We start from the raw sequence: 22,333 nt of genomic DNA on the forward strand, positions 1-22,333 counted from the left end.
AATTAAATCCATCACTAAAAATTTTTTAAAAATGTTTGGTTCAAAAGAAAATTAAATTATTTTTTGAAAATTTATTTTTTGTAACATGATTCTCACATTTGGTTCATAATATCTAATTTTTTAAGGTATTTTAAGATTTATAAGATTTATAACAATGTTCAAATATTTCGAAATTAGAAATTTACTTTTCCTTGTGGTTTTTTAAGATCATGGGAGAAAAGTAAATTTCGTCATATATTTGACCTCAATAATAAAATTTTTCAATCTCTTTTACTCTTAAAAATTAATGTAATTGTATGATAAATAAAAATTTATTTTGACACAAAAATGGATATTCATAACTATACAATTGGTTAAAGGTGCAATCCTAACTACATAATTGATCACCTGGCATACAATTAGACATGTAGTATATTACATATAATAAAAATAATGTCTTTAGAAGAACAAATGTAGTAAAATGATGTGATTTTTATGTTTTTGAATTTTATTTTTATTTTAAAAAGCACTACGTTTTTATATTTGAACATAGTAGATCAATTAAAATAATAACAAAATAAATAGATATTTTTATATCAATATAGTTCTTATGTGAGAAATATAGTAATTGCAATAATATTAAAAAAATATTTATGATGCTTAAAAACATAGTTTTTGCTAACAAAGACTATGTTAATTAGTTTTAAAATGTGGTCGATAATTTATAAAAAACTATGTTTTTTTTCAAAATGTGATTGATAATGAATAAAAAAGTTACATTTGAAATTTTATTATAATTACGTTTCTTATATCATAAACGTAGTCTTTGAACTGCAAAACCTAGGTTTTTCACATAAAAAAATATAATTTTTGATCACATTATAAATACTTGGTTTCTAACATACAAAACACGGTGGATAATCATTCAAAGGTCGTTTTTTTTTCTTTCAAAATGTAATTTTTGTAAATTTGTTTCAATCTAAGATAACGCTTCTACTTATAAAAATGTAGTTTTTATTTTTATTTTTTATTTTCAATCAAACACTATATTTCTATTTTTAAAAAAGTAGTTTTTGTAAAATTTTTTTAATCAAAAACTACGTTTTTACTTTAAAAAAATATAGTCTTTGTAAATTTTTTTAATTAAACATTACATTTCTACTTTAAAAAATGAAGTCTTTGTAAATTTTTTTTCAATCCAACACTGCTTTCTTGATTTTATTAAATATATATATTTTTTGCTCATGATAAATCAGCTTATTTTTATCATTATAAAAATGAAAATCTTCTTTATTTTGATTTTTTAATGATTGTCAAAAGTTTAATTTTTAATAATATAATAGGCAGTTGAAATGTTGATCATATATTATTCATATATAATGAAAGTTATTATAGTAAAAAGCCTTTATTATGTAATTTAACTTTTCTCCAAACTAAATACATAAATATAACATTTTCATAATATAAAGAATTATGTATTATCAGTAATTCACAATTATCCAGAAATCATTTTTCTTTCCAAAATCTATAATATCGCAAACTAAATGTCTCTTAAAGAATTAAAAAAAATTATTTGAATAATCCAAATACAATGTGTTAAATTTTTATTATTTATGCATAATGCCATGAGTCTTACACTCCAATTTCGAAATCAAACCCTTTAGCATGTTAAAAATAGATTTTCTTTGACTTGAATAGAGAAAGCATTAAGCCGCCAGAAAATTCTGCACAGAAAAGAAATGGGATTTTTGTTGTAAATTGACAATAGTTTTTGACCAAAAAGAAAACTCAAAAATAAAAAATTAAATTTGATAATTTTAAATATAATATAAAAAATATAAAAATGATATAATTTAATATTTTAACAAAATTTATATATGAATTTAATATAAATAAAAAAAATATATTTCATATTTAACGTATTATAATAAATTACAACATAATAAATTTTATATTTTACGAATATTTTGATATGAAATTAACATAAACACATATTCAAATTGTGTGATTTACTAAAAAGATTTGCAAATTGGTGTAAAGCTTATTAAGTTAGAGCAAAGATGGACATATATGTTCAATATTTAATTATTTATATTCGATTTAAAATTAATATATATATATATATTTAAGTGTAAGCTAAATCCTTTTTTATTCAATATTCAAATGAAAAAAAAAATATTATATACCCAATGAAAAAATTGCAATGAAAAAATAAAATTACTTAAGAAAGGAATAAACTTGACCATTAATTTTAACACAAGACATGAAATATTGTCTAATGTTAGTTTCTTTGTTTAATTATCTTATTATTCCTAATTACATTAAAAAGTAATAACTTTAGTTGATATTATGCCACAAATTTTATTCATTAGACATTAAATTAACACATGCAATTGAATTGAAAATCATACTTGTTTCATTTCTTCTTTATTACCTAATTTTGTAGATTCTGTATGGTCCCCTTTTGTTACAATTAAACCTAATTTTATTCCTACTAATTAAATTGCCTTAGTTGTCCTTAATTGGGACATATAAACTCCCTTTGAACCTCCATAATAAATGCAAAGATTAATCTACCACAAACAATCAATGCCTTTTTCTAGACCCATATGTAAATTTGAAAAAAAAAAATGGCTAAAGATTTTTCCATTAAATACATTAAAAAAGGTTAACAATACCATATATTAGGACTCCTTTTGGTTATATATCCCTTGTTCTTCAATTTATTTATTTATTTTTAATTTTAAAAAGTAAAAAAAAAAAAAGAATCAATCAAACGAAACCTAATTATCTTATTCTAAAAAAAAACACATTATTTATATTGTAGAATTAAAAGATCTCAATCCCAATTGCAAAAAATAAGACTTGGCAATTATAACTCTCAACCAAAAGGGCATTAAAAATACATATAAGAATCAAAGAGAATTCATTTAAAAAAAAAAGGTTATAACATATAAAAAATTCAATTAGGAGACAAAAAATAATTAATAATTAAGTATACTGCCTCCATGAAACTAAGTGATGAACAAATCAATAAAACTATATCTTAATACAATGTTTAACAAATTGTTTGTTCCATATAGATTCAAACAACTAAAAAAGTCAGCATAAAATAGAGAAAAATATACATTATTTATGTAAATATAAAAGGATGTTTGGACCAAAATATATATAAGGTATTTTTATTAGTTTTTCACGAACCCTAAAATGGTTTATTTATAGTAAGTAGTGAGAAATGTTTGATTGATGAAATTGAAAAAAAATCAATAAATAAATCTAATTTTATAATTGTTGGCCAATACACAATGCTTTAGAAAGATTGCATTTATAAAAAAGTTTAGTGAGGAAGAATTTTCTCATTCTAAGCTAGAGTACAATGCAAATCTCAAAGAAAATTTATATTGAATTTATAAATTGTTCATCAAAAATAATTATTAGTAATGAAATTCGTACCTCACATGTATTATAAGCATCCTATAAATAAGGGATTATCTAAAGGCAACCAATATTTTTCATAAATTGGCAAATGACAATAAATCAAGTTTACAAAATGCGTATGATGAATACAATACTTTTCATATATGTACAAAGTCAACTACATATATTTTAGTTTTTAATCATAAATATTTAGTTTAGATTAATTAAAAAGGAGTAGATGCGATTTTGTCAAATAAATTAATTTTATAAACCATACATTTTAATTCATGGACATATAAATATAAATAATTTATTTTTTGAAAAATAATTTAAATAAAACAAATTTCATTTATTAAAGGATATATGATGATTTTTCAATATCATCTAGATTATCCACATTAAACGATTTCTTTTAGATAAAAACTTTAGCTTTTATATATTTTTTAAAAAATCTAATAATCATTAAATTTTGTCTAAAAATGTCATAAATATTTTTAAAAAATAAAATAATTCCTTGATGTCCTTGAAGGGAGATGATTTTTATATTTACAAAAAACAATAAAAAGGCATTTGGTTCAGGAGAAAATTATATTATTAGCCGAAATTTTACTGTTTGTAATTTGATTCTTTAGTTTGGCTAATGAAATCTAATTCCTGAGGTTTTTTAAGATTCATAACAATGTCAAAAAAGAAGGGTGATAGTCTTCAATTTAAAACCCACCTCGCCATGAGGTTTTTTAAGATTTCTAGCAAAATGTAAAATTTATCTTACTTTTGCTCACAATAATAATTTTTTACGATCTATTTTATCTTTGAAAATCAACGAAATTGCATGATAAATCAAAACCTATTCTAATACATAATGCCAAAATTTTTATTTACACAATGTTGTTATATTAGAAGCGTAGTCATATGTTATAATATATTATGAAAAAATTAATTATAATAAAAACAACATTTTTAAAAGAAAAATGCAATTTATTGTTAAAAATATGAATTTTGAATTTTTTATAGTTTGATAAGCACTATAATTTTAACATATGAAACATAGTTGATTGTAGAAAATAATATTTTTCAGGATAGAAAACATAATCTTTATTGAAAACAAGAAAAAAATAATTTCTAAAATTCAACAAAGATAACATTTCTAAGATAAAAACATAATTTTTGTTGAAAAGACGATATTTCTAAGAACAAAATGCATCCTTATTTAAAAATGAGACAGTTAAAAACATAATTTTTGTTGAAAATATGAAACAAAAAATTTTAAAATTTAACAAAAACGATGCTTCTATGATAGAAAATGTAGTTTTTGTTAAAAATCTGAAAAAAATTTTCTAAATTCAACAGAGTAATGTTCCTAAGATAAAAAAGGCAGTTTTTGTTGAAAAGATGATTTTTTTTAGTATTATAAATGTCATGTGTTATTCACGTGTTATCAAAGATAATATAATAAAAAATTTTATTAGGTATTCTTACATTCCTATGAATCAAATACAGAAATCTTATATTTCCTAAGTCAACAAAACCTAAGAATCACATATTCCCTTTCAATATCACTTTTCCCCTAAATAATTTTTCCTCATAGAATCTAAAAATCCATGAATTAAACACCCCCTAAAAGGCAAAAAAATGATTGATCAGCATGATACTAGACCAATATTGGCAAATGGTGAATTAAGATCACTTATGTTGTGCAGGCAATCAAAAGGCCTACTTTTTTAATTGTGCAATGAAGTTTGCACATTTTGCCACTGTAATCACAACTCCACTATGGGCTGTAGCTAAATCTAGAATTACCTATGGTCGATTAGGTCAAATTTGAATAAAATTAGATAAGATATTAATAAGTTTAAGATTTGTTTAAACCCATTTGAAATATAGACTTCATTTTGCTGTCTAGACTCAACACTAAACGAAAGCAATCCAAATCTATCCATATTTCATTTTTTTCAAATAAAAAATAAAAAATTTATAAAAAATATTAATTATAACAAAATAAATAATCAGTAAAATAAAAACTAAAATAATTTTTCTAATTTTATTTGGTGTTTAGATGATATTGAATGTATATAAATATAGGATTTTGATAAATATAAATATATTATTTATTTATTTATTTTTATATAATATAATTATAAATATAAAACATATAAAATAATTATTAGATTGGACTGTATTAAACCTTAAATGAATGAATGTTATGTCCAATTCTTAACTTTTTTTGAATGGATCAAAAATTTAAGTTTAGATCTATTTAATAGTCTTAAAATTTATGTGCAAATCTTCTCAAATTTCAAGTACACTTTTGAATTCAAATCCAAACTTAGACAAGTCTAATTAAATCTAGCCTTATTTATTTTCTATTTAACTTTTTATTTTTTTGTCAATATTTTCTATTTACTTTACTTCAATGAAGCATTTGGTTTTAGGGAATATGAGATTTTACCTCCAAATGTTGCTGTTGAGTATTTAAATTCCTACATTTAGTTCAAGGGTATCTGATTCCTGGGAGTAATCTTAGATACTCGATAGTGCCTAAAGTCCCGAAATAAAAAATCCACCTCTTTGTGATTTTTTAAGATTTCAGAAGGAAAATTATTTTTGTCCCACATTTGTCCTAAATAAAAAATGTTTTCTTTTTATTTTACCCTTTTTGAAAATCAATGTATGGTAAGCCTTTTTTTTTTTTTAATAAACATCAAATATTGCGTTTTTTGGAAACAAACCATAAATTGTGATTGCTTTTTGCTAGAATATTTAATTGAGTAAAAAAGTTTGTTTTTTGGAATTGAGTAGTACTAATTACAGTGTTTATTCTAACATAAACACAATATTTGATCAATTTAATTTTTTTAAAATGTAGTATTAGATCAATTTAATTATTTTAAAAAGTAGTAATTGTGCTTATTTATTGCATTTTCGTTGAAGGAAATACATTATATGACTTAATTGCATATAAGGGATCATTTACTGCATTTCTTTGTATAGAAATGTGGTATTTGAAAACTCTTAATAAATTTAATTTTTTCCTCTCGAAAATTGAGATTTTGACATTACAAACATTTGTATGTCTATTCAAACTAAAGCTTAATTTTTTAATACAATTATGATGCTTATGACATAAGAAACACTATATTTGAAGTCTTTAACTTTGTTGAATAACAAAGACCATTTTTTTTTAATTAACATCACAAATCTTTAAGTAAAGACTTATCTATTTCAACCATCATATTCTACAACTTTCGTGATTTCATTATCTGTCCCGCAAAATATGTTTCATTCAAATGTGTTCTTATTTTTTTTTTTGTTTAAATCTCGTTTAGATCTTGATTAAAAATATGTAGATCATTCATATGTATTCTTCAATTTGGTTTTAGTTTTCGATTCACATATGTTTTCTTGTTGGTTTTTTTTTTTAATTTTTTTTTGATGTGTCTTAGATTCCATCTACGAGGTGCATATATTTGCTTTCCACACATATTTTTAACATTAACCAAAATGTTTCTTCTAAACAATTATGGCTCGTTTATCACTAAAAAATAATATGCAATGGGTAACAGTGCTTATTTTGCACTTAAACCATATGGAGACTATGTTACACTTGTTATTTATTATTGTTATGACATTACTTGCAACGAAACATAAAAAAAGATGTTAACTATCTTATGCTGATAGCACATATAGTAGGCTACAGATTAGAGAGTTAAACTTAACTGCAACAATTTTTGTAAGTGATAAATAATCAGTATATAATTATAAAATGGATAGGAAAGCTTTTGTAAAATTATATCATTTGCTTCAAACGGAAGAGGGATTATAGGCATTTAGATATATGTCAATAGAAGAACTGATTATTAGCTTACTTCACATCATTGCTCATCATACAAAAAATAAGTTTATGAAGCGAAAAGTAACTAGATCTGGAAAGAAAATTAGTAGGTAATTTCATGCTGTATTAAATTCTATTTTGAAACCCTTTTCTTTGTTGTTTGAAAAACCCAAACTGATACCAAAAAATTTAACAGATAATAGATAAAATCATTCAAAGGTCGTTTGAATACCATAGATGGAACATATATAAAGGTAAACATAGATTCAGTTGATAGGCCTAGATATATGACTAGAAAAAATGAAATTGTTACTAATGTTCTTGGTGTTTGCATGCCATAAAATGTAATTCATATATGTTCTACCTGGTGGGGAAGGTTTTGTAACATATGGTAAAGTGCTAAGGGGTGCAATTACAAGGAAAAATAGGTTAAGGATCCCATAAGGTTTTAGCTTGAATATTTTGGTTTTAGTTTTACATGCACATTTTGGTTTATGTGTATTAATGTTGTGACATTAGAATGTGTTATTACTATTTGTGTGATGTCGGATATATACATGGGGAAGATTTTTTAACGCCTTTTAAAGATTAAAGATATCACCTGAATGATTAGAGGTAAAGATACTAGCTAACAACACCTTATTAGTTTTTCAATATGAAACACCCTCAAATAAGAAATTGTATCAAGAGATGTTTTGATATATTGAAAGCTAAATAGGCAATTTTAAGAGAAAAATCATTTTATTCAATAAAAATACAGTGTAGAATCATTTTCGCTTATTGCCTTTTCCATAATTTTATTAGATCTGAAAGGTCAATTGACTCAATTGAAGTTGATGTTGTTGAAAGGATTAATAGCTAACCAGATGGATTTGAACATGGAAATTTAATTAGGCATATTAAGTAAAGTGATGCTTCAATTCAGTTTAGAGACAATCTGGCACTGGAGATGTTTACAAATTGGTTGCAATCTCAGTGTTAAATACATTATAATTTTTTTTAATTTTATTAGTTTAATTGATATTTGTACGATCTTGTTGAGTGTATAATTTGTTTTCTACCTTTTCTTAATATATATATATATATATATATTTCCTTGATTTTTTCTTGATGAGTGTATGATTTAGTTGACTATTGTTTGCAATAATTTTTGTTTTGTTTCCATATCAATTGGTTTACTTCATGTAATAATTATATGTTCATCTTAATTGGTTTTAGATTGGATATGCAATTTGTTGTATGATGTCAACCAAATGATTAGGATATCAAAATGTCTTCATCTGGTGCCACTCCCGAACATCTTATAATAAATACTTTAAAAAGAAGAATATAAAACTCATCAGTAAGTAATCATTCATGGACAAAAGAGAAGGATGCATAGCTTGTCAAATGCTTACATTATTTGGTAGATATTTCGAAATGGAAAGCAAACAATGAAACATTCATAGTTGAATGCCTAAGTTATCTTAAAAGGATGTTAAAGTCAATTATTCTCCAATCCCAACTTAAAACCAACCCACACATCGAGTCAATGGTTAAGTTATTGAAAAGATAATATCATGCTATTTTTGATATGAAAGATACAAATATATTTGATTGAAATAATAAAAAAAATATATCACTGCTGAGAAATCAATTTTTTATTAGTGGGTTCAAATAAGTTTTATAAATTACTTTAATTTGATACTATATCTTCGAGTAATGTTTATTTCTATTCAAAATATTTGATACATATTTAATTTAACTTTTGCATAAACTTATTCATATACTAAAGGGTTAAGGAATAAACGTTTCCCACATTTTGATGGTTTTGTTACTATATTTGGAATGATAGAGCAACTAGTCAGAGAGCTGAAGCAATAATTGATTGAATCATTAAAAGCTAGTGAGGATGCTAACTTTGGCTTTCCAAAGATTGATTCCCATAATACACATGAGGGGAAAGAGTAGAGAATGATGAAAAAATAGGTTCAGCTTGTGCGGTAAATCTGTCCATCACTAGAACATTGTCAAGCAAGAAGTGTTTTAAAAGCAATGATGGAATATCTAACTTGTTTGAAGGTATAGGCAATATAAGACAAATATTGTGAGATTGTAATTGAAATCAAGTGCATTTCATTTTTCTTCAAGAAAGAAGGTTAGAGTAGTAATAGAAGAACGTCGCTTTTCAATGAAATAATATAAATCAACAGTTTATTGACTAATGAAAGGTTCTATGTTGGTGAGTATATAGCTAAAAATACTCACAAAGTAAATTTTTTCTTTACATTTTAACATGTATTTAGAAAGGATTGCTTTTGTAAGTAGTTACATGAATGTAATTTCTATCACTCATTCTTTGACTTTCTTTTTATTGGACACATGTAGCTTATTTGTAATTTTTACAACATTCATATGTTATGTATTGTTAAGTTACAGTTTTTAAATTTATGTATATGGTTTACAGCTTGAATTTGGATTTGGATACGACAAATATAGATTAAGTTACAATTTTTTTTTTATTTATGTTTTGTATTGAATGTATATATATAATGCCAAATAACTTGAAGTTGGATACGATAAACATATATTGAAATTGGATACAAGCCACATATGAATGACAATATTTTATCTTGTATAAATGATCATTTTGTTTTGTATATTAATAGAACATTTTTTGAATTTGTGTAATTGAAGCAATTTATACTTTTATGTATAAATAATTTGTTTAAAGTTGTATAAATGAAACAATTATGAATTCTATTATTGAAAAAATATAGATTCATATGAATTACAAAGAATTTAGAGTTTTATACATATATTATATCATTGCTGACTCGTTGTCCTCTTTATTTAATGTGCAAAGGTGGATACATAATCATACAATTCATTTTGGACTTGATTAATTTTATCTTGTGTGGATTATTCCTTTTTAGCCCATTATGAAAAAAATAAATAATGAATGAATATCAATTAATATGTATTTCATAATTACAGTTTATAAAAATAGGTATTAGTAGTTTAAATTTATGCTAACCTTATTGGGTGTTCTCATAAGATCATTAATAACAATATCTTTCATGAAACAGAAGACATAATATCCATATTCTATTGTTCTTGATTGATGAAGAACCTATAAATAAATATTGATCAGTTAAAGTGCTTTTAAACAAATGAAGAAATTATTATATTTGACGCTTACAAAAAATGTAACCCAGTTTATCTTTTTCTTCCTATCAACAACACCTAATCCCTTGAAACGACATAAAAGAACTCATAAACATGTATTATACTTATAAAAAATTATATAATAATTCACATAACGATGATGAATACATCTTTATTATATTGACAAGCTCAGGTTTAAGCTTCGACCCTTTTTTCCTGAGTAAAAAAAGTTAAACCATAAATGTTGCATACTCAATGACAAGTAATTGCCAATGATCCCTATAAATCATAGTCATATCTTAAATGTTAGAATGTAATCCGAGTAACAATTATAAAATTCATATTATCAAACATAGTCAAGTAATTAACAAAGTAATTAACATACATTAATTAAGTCAAGTAATTATAAAAGCGTCAAAAAGTATTAGGATTGTTTTTGCATTGATTGAGTTAAAAAAACTAGCACGAACATTTACAATGGTAGCATCATGACTAGTACAATTTAGGTCAATAAATCTGTAGGTATCAGTTATTTGTCTCTCCTTTACACCTCTGTAAATATGGCTATATAATGAAAAAAAATTCAAGTATCATACGATTATATTCATCATATATAAGATAACTTCATGTACACAACAATTTCAGTAGTTGAGATCTCCATCATCTTACAAAATCTAAGAATCTTTTCCTGCCCAATTCACAATGTTGATGAATAATCAAATAGTCCATTCTCGACATTGATGGTAATGATCGATTCTCCTAGTAAATGCTAATGCACATAATTTGGTAAAAGCATACTAAATTCTTCATGTGGGATTATCTGAGGCTAAAAAACCTATTACATAAAAAAATTCATCATTTTTATATAAACAATTATAATAACAAAAATAAAAAAAATCACAAGAATGATGATTATCGGAAAAGAGGTTTGCTCAAACACTTGATCTTCTTAATTTCTTGCAATGTTGGTAAATGACTGACTTAGAATTATGTTAGTTTGTATTGATGCTAACTATGCCCCTAATGCAACAATCCATTTTTATTGCTCATCAAGTTGTTATTGTTGCTTCTCTATTATAGCTATAAAATTAGTAGTCTTGGAGATGTGGGGTTCAAGTTGAGTTTTGAAATAAGTTCGTGAAAAAACAAAGCTAATAACCTCCTAACACAACTAAGTTTGTCTTTTGAACTGAAAGTTACGGTTATAAGATCTTTGTGATCACCGGTGAGAATTTCATTTACTGTGAATCTCAAAGCAATGTCGTCCAAAAATACAATATGCAAATGTTAATAACTATAATATATTAAGATACATAAATGTCGAACTAGCAAATGAGATATAAATACGAAATGAACTTACAATTTTTTTAGCCATTTGTTTAGTTGCTTCATTCCCATAGGTGCAAGATTTAGACATATGAGCCTTTTTTCAAACATTCCATTTTGATATTTTATTGCTGAAGTTGGTTGTTTCCTAAAATCATATGAAAATATAAGTTGGTAATTTCATTGTAATCTAAAACCATGTGTATAATAATTGGTAAAAAATACTTACAAGTTCATACTTTACATTTTTATAAATATAAGTTGGCAACTTCATTGTAATCCAAAACCATGTGTATAATAACTGGTAAAAAATACTTACAAGTTTATGCTTTACATTTTTATACCTATTTTTCGATGCTTGACAATGATACAGTTTTTAGGGCTCGTATTTTTTTTTTGTAAAAAAAAAAATCAATAACATAATAATAAAGATCTCACCTTAAATAATGTATTATAAAAACAAAAGAAGATTGCTATGCATATGCTGAATTCATCTTATAAATAAGCTAAAACAAACTTTGTTCACTTTTCATCACCAATAACATTTGAATATGTTGATGGGGGATGAGCCAACAATTCAACATTATCAGCAAATAGTAAAATATATTTTATTATCAATATGCTTTTAAAGTTTCTAAATTTTAGTCGGACATATTACAGCACAAACTTTTTATACTCGTCTACAATGTCAAAGTGTTCCTAAAAGATTAAATAAAGATATGTCAACAACGATCTTACTTGCATTCTATAAACAATACACATAAAGAATCAATAAGTTTTGATCAATAACTTTCCATATGAACATTATAACTTACCACAATCGAATACCATATACGCTCATTTGATTCATTTGAACATTCCTTTAACTTTCATAGTTAATGGATATTATTTGTCAAATGACATATCCAATATGATTAGCCATCTTTGTTGTACCACTTAACATAAGTTACCTATCCGTATTGAAGTCAACATGTATTTTTTTCTTGATTGCTTTAAGCAACTCACCACTTCCCTTAATTTTTATTTTTTTTTTCAAAAAGGATGTGTCAACTAAATGTTCTTTTTCATGTTCGACAGAGGATGACATGTATTCTTTGGAATTCATAATATCAATTAATCTATACGAATTTAAATATGGAATGACATTAGCAAACAATGAAAAATCACCAAGCATTCTCCCAGTAAGCATTTGAAAATTCACCAAACATATGAAAATTCACCAAGCAAACACCAAGTAAGCAATCGAAAATTAAAATATAATTATCAAATTATATGAACAAATAATTGAATACTATTCATGTAATATCAAATAAAAAATAAAATATTGTGGAGTTGAAAAAGAAATTATCCAAATATCCAAATACTTATTGATCAAACTATGGTAGTAGGTGCATTAGTACTAGAATAAATTTGATAACCAATAGTGAAGAATCTTAATTATGTATGTGCTTAACTAGTGTGTTTATTATATTTTAAAGTATATATACTGTGAATTGGATATTAGGGCCTTCAAAACTTATGTCATTTTTATGTTTATATACATGACTATTTGTATCCTAATATGGAAAAATAAAAAACAAAGGCCTTTATTTTCTTATCATGTTATATATTTACTGCTGCAGCTACATCTTCCACCTTCAAAAACTATCAATAATTTAATAATATATTCTTTATCTAAAATAATCAAAATAATATAATGATGATGATGATCAAAATATTACTAGTTTCTACAACAATATCCTTATTAAGTGTGAAATTATTACTTAATTAATTAATAGCTTTGTTGCTAGTTGTATTGCTAATACATTCAAGTAATAAGACAAATGATTATGGTTTGGGGTAACACAAAAATAATGAAAAAAAAACTATAAAAATGGGTCAAGATAGTTAAATAAAGGTTAAAATTTCACAGTTTTATCTCAATTGATGGTAAACAATGATGACAATGGTAATGGTAGTTACAATAGAAACAAAGCAGCTTAGGCTTTCTCATATGGGTCTTGGGTTTAAGGATTTGGCCGAGGTCTAGGGTTTATCCTTTAATAAAAGGTTAATCGAATAATTAGTAGGCTTTTTTTTTTTTTTGTATAAACCATGTTATAAAAAGATTAATTACTGCGTTTATATGTTTTGAAATGCAATAATTTATAATTGTAATTTTTTTAAAGATCAATCAATTACTTCGTTTCTTTATTTTAAAATGCAGTAATTGATAAATGTAATTGTTTAAAAACAATCAATTACTGCATTGCTTGATTTTATAATGCATTAATTGATAATTTTAATTTTAATAAATAATCAATTATTGCCTTTATTTGTTTTAAAATGCAATAATTGATAAATGTGATTATTTTAAAATAATCAAATACTGCATTACTTTGTTTTATAATGTAGTAATTGATAATTTTAATTTTAATGAAATTTTTTATTTTAAAAGACAATAATTGATAAATATAATTATTTTAAAATAATCAGTTATTGCGTTACTTGATTTTATAATGTAGTAATTGATAATTTTAATTTTAATCAAATGATTAATTATTGTGTTTCTTTATTTAAAATACAATAATTGATAAATGTATTTGTTTTAAAATAATCAAATGATGCGTTACTTTTGTTTTATAATGTAATAATTGATAATTGTAATTTTAATTAAAAGAATAATTACCACATTGTTTTATTTTATAACACAGTAATTGATCATTATAATTTTTTTAAACAATCAATTATTGCATTGCTTTATTTAAAAATACAATAATTGATATTTGTAATTTTTATCATTATCGATTTAAAATTGAATTATTTATCGATTATTTTATTAAAAATATTATTATGTTTTTTATGTAATAAAATATTATAATAAAAATATAAAATTAAATAATATGACTTTTTCTTAATCAAATACAAGAATATAATAATCTTATACCAAAAAAAATACCCTTATTAAAAAATTTTTTTTTTTTTCAAAATCTAAAATTTCAAGAAACATGAATTTGCATAAAATGCACAATCTCTTTGCTGATGTCATCACATAGCAACTCTTTTAAACTTTCATCATGTGTCATACTTGCAACTGATTTACATGTGTCATCCATGTCGAGCGAGTGAACATCGCGTTCCATATGACTTCGGTTCAAGCTGGCTGCTGCCCACAACAGAAGCCTAATTGAAACTCTTAACTTTAAATTTTTTGAAAAATCTTAATGTATCATTAAATTAAATTATTTTATTATTAATAAAATATTCCGTACATAAAATTTTCCAAATTCATAATTTTTAAATATCAATTTTAAACTTAAAAAAAAATTAAAATTACCCTCGTCACACCAAATGCCACCCTATAAATACAACAAATCAAACCACTCAAAAAAAAAAAAAAGCAATTTTTCATTTTTCATTTTTATTTTTTTGGGTATTTTGTTTCTTTCTATTGCACAATTATTTTTGTAAATTTTGCATACTAATAAGTTTTGTAAAGTAACGTTTTTTTTGTTGATTACACTCATTTAGAAAAACAACCTCCCAAAGAAAGATCTTTTGAAGCAAAAATGGTGATGATTTTTACCTGAGAAAAAAAAAAAAACCATGGTAACAACAATGATGGTAGTTGGTAGCGGTGACAACGGTGGTGGTGGAGGCAGCTGCTGCTTGAAGTGGTGGCAGCATAAAAGTAACCGTTGTTATCACCACCACAATCATAATGGCCATTGTAATGGGAATAATAACGGTGGTGGTGGCGGCGGGAGAGGCTGTGGAAGTGGAAGGGTGGTGGCGTCGGGATTTGTTTTTTGTTTGGTTTGTTTTGTTATGTATGGATTGATCGCAGGGTTATATGGGTGGGTGATTTTGACGTCGCCGTTTTGTTCAAATGAAAGTAGGGGTTTGCCATGGCTTGGTTGTCAAGAAGATAATGAAGGTTCTTGGTCTATTGGTGTTTTCTTTGGTCACTCTCCTTTCTCTCTCAAACCCATTGAAACTGTAAGGTTTTTTTTTGGCCTGTTATTTATTGCTTTTTATTGTTCCTTTTCATCATTGTATTTAATTATAATTTAAAATTATTTAAAAAAATATTGGATTTATTTTTTCAGTAGAAATGGGTTTTCTTTTTTGTACTAGTACATGCAAGTTTTCTTATTTCTGGTTTGGTTTTTGTGAATCTTTTGTTGTTTTAGTCTTCGGTTTTTTCCTGCTTTTCTTTTTTTTTAATGCATGTGGAATGAAAGATTGGACTTTTATGCTGACTACTTTTGCATTTTTGGGTTTTTGTGGGAATTGCTTTTTTTTTTTTTTTTTTTTTTTTTGCTTTTTTATATCAAGTTATGGTGATTTTGATATGTGGGTAAATATTTTTAGGCTGATGTATGGAGAAATGAGAGTGCAGCATGGCCAGTAGCTAACCCAGTTTTCACCTGTGCTTCAGCTTCTGATTCTGGTTTCCCTAGTAATTTTGTAGCTGATCCTTTTCTTTATGTTCAGGTAACTATTGTTTATTATGACTAATTTTTTTTAATAACTTTTTGTCATTTTGTTGGAACTTCTTCGTTTATTCTTCTGTTTCTTGTGAGTTGTACTCCATTCTTTTTTTTTTTTTTTAATCTGTAATCAAGGTAAGATTTTGGAGTATTGTTTAGGCGCAATGAACAGTACTAAGTTGAGAAACTTGAGAATTTCATATTTATATATTAATTTCGTATCTGCAATTTCAACTGTTTTCAGTGTGTTTGATAATCTTTATTGCCATTATTATTTCAATCAACAGCAAAAATATTCTTTTGTTACAGTACAGTTCCTTGACTAAGTATATGATTTGTATATAATTTGATATTAGTATGTATACAGTCAAGTTGAGCCAATGGATTGCTACGGCAGCTAGATACCATAGTGAAACTCTAATCTATGGGTGGCTTTTACTGATCCGGTTGTTGCCTTTCTCCCAAATTAACCTCATGACTCATTCAACATCTAATTGTCTTCTGACTTATTTTAAGTTTGCAAATATTCTCTATGATTTTAGATTGGGAGCTGCACATTCAGACATCCATTTTCAATTTAGAACAAGTCCTGTTCATAGCATCTTTGTCATAGGATGGAATGGCGAAGATGTTATATATAAAAACTTGCCTTTATTGTATTGGATATACAATTGCTTATTGTGAGATAAGTTAACCTAAGTTATATTAGAAAGGATTATGCTTGAGACTTCGTTTTCTAAGGTGTTAATATTAGTTAATTAGTTGGTTATATCCTCATCTACTGCATGAATATTCTAGTTAGGTAACAATTATGACTTGTGTGGAATGGATGGATTGATTTTTTTTTTTTTTTTTGTAATGAGTGAGAATCATTTTATTAGGATTGATGGACAGTTCTAACCATAATAGTGCTTTTTAGATTGTAGATTGTATGATGATGTTTTCTCGAGTTGGTGAAACAAATACAAAATTTATTGCCATATTGATTATCTAAGGTTGAACATAACTAAGAAGATACATGCAGGGGAGGTCATAGTTTGTTTTCAATAATCTTTTGCAATTGTGATTATTTATTTATTTATTGAAAACAAACTTGCTAAGAGATGCTATAAAGTTGATGGAATCAGATGTGACTCATTTAGCTGAAATACAGTATTACATGAATTTTATATGGATATCCTGTCTGAAGTTATGTTATGCTTGCTGCATAGTGATGGGGCTAGAGTATGAACTGGCTGCTCATTAATAATAGCCACATTGCTTCTCAAACTTTAATCTATCATTTATAATTTTCCTAATTATGTTGTATAGTTCTTGAAGCTGTGAGCTTCGTTGATAAGTGGAGTGCAAAGGTGGACACTTGATAATCAGGGTATAAATTTGTGTAGAGCTTTTGTTTTGACTTCAAGAACCTTTATGAGTGTATTTGAAGGGAAGATTATCAGAATTTGTGAGAAACTTCACTATCAATGAGTTTGATATTACCCAGTTTGGTTCTCGGTTCCCCCATTAAGCTTCTTTGACATGGTTTTGCTGTTTCATATTTTTAGTTATCTTAGCATGGTTTTACTAAAATAATTCTTTGAATAGTTTCTATTGATTATTTGTGGATACATTTTGGTTTATGCATTTAGTAATAGAAAAAATCATAACGCATAACATGCATCAAAACACCCCACCTAATCTCGCCAAACCCCGAATTAAAAAAGGAAAAAACCACCCATACTACATAATTGTATGCATATTTATGTTTGTACTGAATAATGCCACCAATCTAAGCTTCAAGAGCTTTCTGAAAGTGTATCTGTCTCAGGTAGGTTGATGAATTTGAAATTCAATCTCATAGGGAGACAAGCTCCTCACAATAAAAAATAAAGGAGACACTTTTTTTCTTGTTTTTTCCTCATTGTTCCTATTTAGATTGCAAATTTATTCAATTATTTTTATCAATAAATATCAGTAAAAGAGTGTATGACTGAAATAGGGTATCTTATCATACTCTTCTACCTCGTGTCACTATCCTATGTCATGCTAGTATAGCTAATACACCTAGCTTTTCTTTTCATCTTCTTGTATTCTCTCTTCCCTGAATGGATCTTTTCAATACTTTATTTTATGAAAATGTCTTCAGTTGAATTATATCCTAATCACTTATGATTTTTCCCCAGAGATGTGCAGCACTACATGCATTGCTTGCATCATCCCAAGCATGATTGCTTTTGTTAATAGGGTCTGCCTACTTTCTCAAAGTGATAAATTTTTATTTGAAATATCCCGAGGTTTAAAGTTTGTTATATGTTAGTTTTTATTTGTATTTGAAATGTATCCTCATGTTTGCTTGAAATGCTTCATGATCCAGGGAGATATCTTTTACCTATTTTATGAAACCAAGAACTCATTCACCATGCAAGGGGATATTGGGGTTGCAAAAAGTGTTGATAAGGGAGCAACATGGCAACAACTGGGCATAGCCTTGGATGAGGACTGGCATCTTTCCTACCCATATGTCTTTAACTATCTTGGCCAAGTAAGACTATCAATTTTTGTTCGTTTTTCTCATATGCACTTAGGTTATATATAGGCACATTTATTGCTTAGTTTTTAAGCACCTTATAATTTCATAATATGGGTAAGCAAGGCAGAACATAACTGGTGTAACCTAATATAACATGGCCAAATGAATGCTGATCATGAACGTATATGTTATACCTCACATAGGTGTGCCAAACTAAATGACTGATACTGATGAAATGGGACAAGATTTTCTTAGGTACCAGCACATTCGCAATGATTATGTAATCTACATGGCAGCTTATCTCATTTATTGATGGAATTGCTTGTTTTTTTTTCTCTTAACTACAGATATACATGATGCCTGAAAGCAGTCAGAAAGGAGAACTTCGTCTGTATCGAGCAATTAACTTTCCCTTACAGTGGGAACTTTATAGGATCATCTTGAAAAAGCCACTTATTGATTCCTTTATTATTGATCATGATGGTGAGTATTGGCTTTTTGGATCAGATCACAGCAGTTTTGGAACAAAGAATGGACAACTGGAAATTTGGTATAGCAGCTCACCTCTTGGTCCTTGGAAACCACACAAGAAGAATCCTATTTATAATATTGACAGAAGCTTGGGGGCTCGTAATGGGGGCAGGCCATTTAGGTATAATGGAAATCTTCATCGGATTGGTCAGGATTGCGGTGAAACATATGGGCGACGGGTTCGCATTTTCAAGGTTGAAGTTCTTACGCGAGCTGATTACAAGGAGGTTGAAGTCTCATTTCTCTTCGAAGAGTCCAGTAAGTATCGGAATGCCTGGAATGGTGCTCGCTACCATCACCTTGATGTCCAGCAGCTAAGTTCTGGTGAATGGATTGGGGTTATGGATGGGGACCGTGTACCTTCAGGAGACTCAGTCCATCGATTTCTTCTTGGCTGTGCTTCTGTTGCAGCTGTTGCTGGCCTCATTGTGTTATTGGGTGTCCTACTAGGAGCAGTGAAATGCATTATCCCCCTTAACTGGTGTGCTGATTACTCGGGGAAGAGAAGTGATACTCTTATGGCTTGGGAAAGAGCAAATATATTTTCTTCGAAAGTGAGGTGGTTTTGCAGCCGCTTGAATAGAATACCTTCATTTCTAAGAGGCTTGATAAAACCAAACACCTATACTGGAAGAATAGTTTTGGCACTGATATTTGCTATAGGAGTTTCACTTTCTTGCAGAGGAGTTAAGTTCATATATGGAGGCAATGGTGCAGAAGAACCTTACTCATGGAAGGGTCATTACTCTCAGTTTACATTATTAACAATGACGTACGACGCTCGTCTCTGGAATTTGAAAATGTACGTGAAGCATTACTCAAGGTGTGCTTCAGTAAAAGAAATTGTTGTGGTTTGGAACAAAGGGATACCCCCCAAGTTGACTGATCTTGACTCAGCAGTGCCTGTTAGGATCAGAGTGGAGAACCAGAACTCACTCAATAACCGATTCAAGATGGATCCATTTATTAAGACTCGTGCAGTTCTTGAGCTTGATGACGATATAATGATGACTTGTGACGATGTTGAGCGGGGATTTTTGGTGTGGCGTCAACATCCAGATAGGATTGTGGGGTTCTACCCTCGGTATGTTGATGGAAACCAATTGGAGTATTGGGGTGAGAAATATGCCAGAACAAATAAAGGGTATAATATGATTCTTACAGGGGCTGCTTTCATTGATAGTCAAGTAGCCTTTGAAAGGTATTGGAGCAAGCAAGCTAAACCAGGGAGAGAAGTGGTTGACAAGTATTTCAACTGCGAGGATATACTGCTTAATTTCTTATATGCAAATGCAAGCTCATCTAAAACCGTTGAATACGTGAGACCCGCTTGGACAATAGATACATCGAAAATTTCTGGTGCCGCAATCAGCCGAAACACAAAAGTACATTACAAAATAAGAAGCGCCTGCCTTATGAAATTTACTGATATGTACGGTAGTCTGTCTGGCCGGAGGTGGGAATTTGACGGGCGGAAGGATGGTTGGGATTCATAGCGAAAGCAATAGCTCTAAGATCACCTCCTCCTCTTCCTCTTCCTCTTCCTCCTCCTTGTTCTCACCATCTTGGTAAATTGTGTCGATGGGTACTTCGTTTCAATGCATTTACTACTAGGATGTACATTAATCTTCAGGTTTTCTTACTGAATAGAAAAGGGTTTTGAAAGTTTCAAATATAGGTTCTTTCTTCCTTCCATCTCCTAACATCTATTGTCTTGTTTTCTCTTTCAAGAAATGGAACAAGAAACAATAAGAGATGAGATCATGGAATGTTACTTGGAGTTGATGATCTTCAATCTAATATTCTAATGTTCTGTACTAAAACTGAATGAATCTACTTATTTGGTTTTTGCCTACCATTTGTGTGGAAAATGAAACCTTTCCTTTTAAAATACAAATTGAATTCTTGGCTTGGAAACTTGATTGTTCTATTTAACAAGGAAAGAGAAGAATAAAAGCTGACAATGAAAATTATGCCATTTTGTTTGATTGGGGATAGAGAGTCGACAACAATAGGTTACATAAAAATTATATATCATGATATATATTTTATTTTTGTTAAATTTTATGAAATTTTTATTAAAATTTTAAATTATATTATTTTTATATTTTTTGTCATATTATCTTATAATATTTAAATAAACAGATTTATTTTCAAGTGCATGCATCTTTAGATTTTATATATATCCATGCGTGAATTACTAGGAAATAATTTATCCCTCTGCCGGCCATAGGGAATGATATGGACGTCTGTTTCTTTCTCGTTTACCTGTTTTTTAATTTGTTTTTTTTTTTTTATATTATTTTTATCTCAACCTATCATTCTATCCTTATCTTAAAACTTTGGAGTTTGGGTCCATGTCCACTTCAAGTCACTATCAAAAAGGCTATACTATTTGATTGATTTTTTTTTTTTATTTTCAATTTATTTGTTTCTTATAAAAATAAACAAAATAAATTAACTTAATTTCTCAAATCTACCTTTCACTTTTTGTCTATTAATCAAAATTTTAATAAAAAATAAATTTGAAACATTTTAAAGAAATTCGTTTTCTCTCAATATGTGAGAAAATTTTAAATTTTATAAAACTTTATTATTGTTTTTTACTTAACAACAAAATATCTTTGAATTTTATTTATATATTTATTTTTTGAATCGATTCAAATAAATTTATTTATATTAAATTTAATAAATTTATAAAAAATTATTTTTTCAAAATTTTCAAACAACTTTGAATAAAAAAATAAAAATACACTTCTTTTTTTGTCATTTGAACATTCAGCCGTTGATGTAAAATTTTGTAAAAAATTATTATATGTATATTCTTTTATTAAGTTTTTAATAAACCTGATAAATCGCATTTTCTTTTTTTATAAAATCAAAATTTAACACATTCGAATCAATAGTACTATAAGAAAATTTAGTTGGTAATAATAGTAATTAAGAAATACTTCTTTTATAACTTTGAATATTTTCATATTTTATGTGTACTTATTTTTTTTATTCTTATTATTTTATAAGTTTAACTATTAAATCTAAAAATTTAAAAATAAATAATAATTTCATAAAATTTAAATCTTTATAATTAAAATGTTAGCTTTAAAACTTCTTTAA

The 22,333-nt window shown here is 26.7% G+C and overlaps 1 protein-coding gene across 1 annotated transcript; it reads left to right on the forward strand.

The window, feature by feature from the left end:
- Positions 1 to 15,062: 15,062 nt before the first annotated feature.
- On the forward strand, positions 15,063 to 21,074 carry LOC111310375 (glucosamine inositolphosphorylceramide transferase 1-like). Its single transcript, XM_022909784.2, has 4 exons — positions 15,063 to 15,679; positions 16,055 to 16,177; positions 18,533 to 18,700; positions 19,036 to 21,074. Exons 1-4 carry the CDS (start codon positions 15,287 to 15,289, stop codon positions 20,713 to 20,715), a joined length of 2,364 nt encoding a protein of 787 aa, XP_022765519.2. The 5' UTR covers positions 15,063 to 15,286; the 3' UTR covers positions 20,716 to 21,074.
- The last annotated feature ends 1,259 nt before the right edge of the window (positions 21,075 to 22,333 follow it).

This window comes from Durio zibethinus, chromosome 19, assembly GCF_047325235.1.
Source record: "Durio zibethinus cultivar Kanyao isolate XHJ-2024 chromosome 19, ASM4732523v1, whole genome shotgun sequence".
NCBI lineage: Eukaryota > Viridiplantae > Streptophyta > Magnoliopsida > Malvales > Malvaceae > Durio > Durio zibethinus.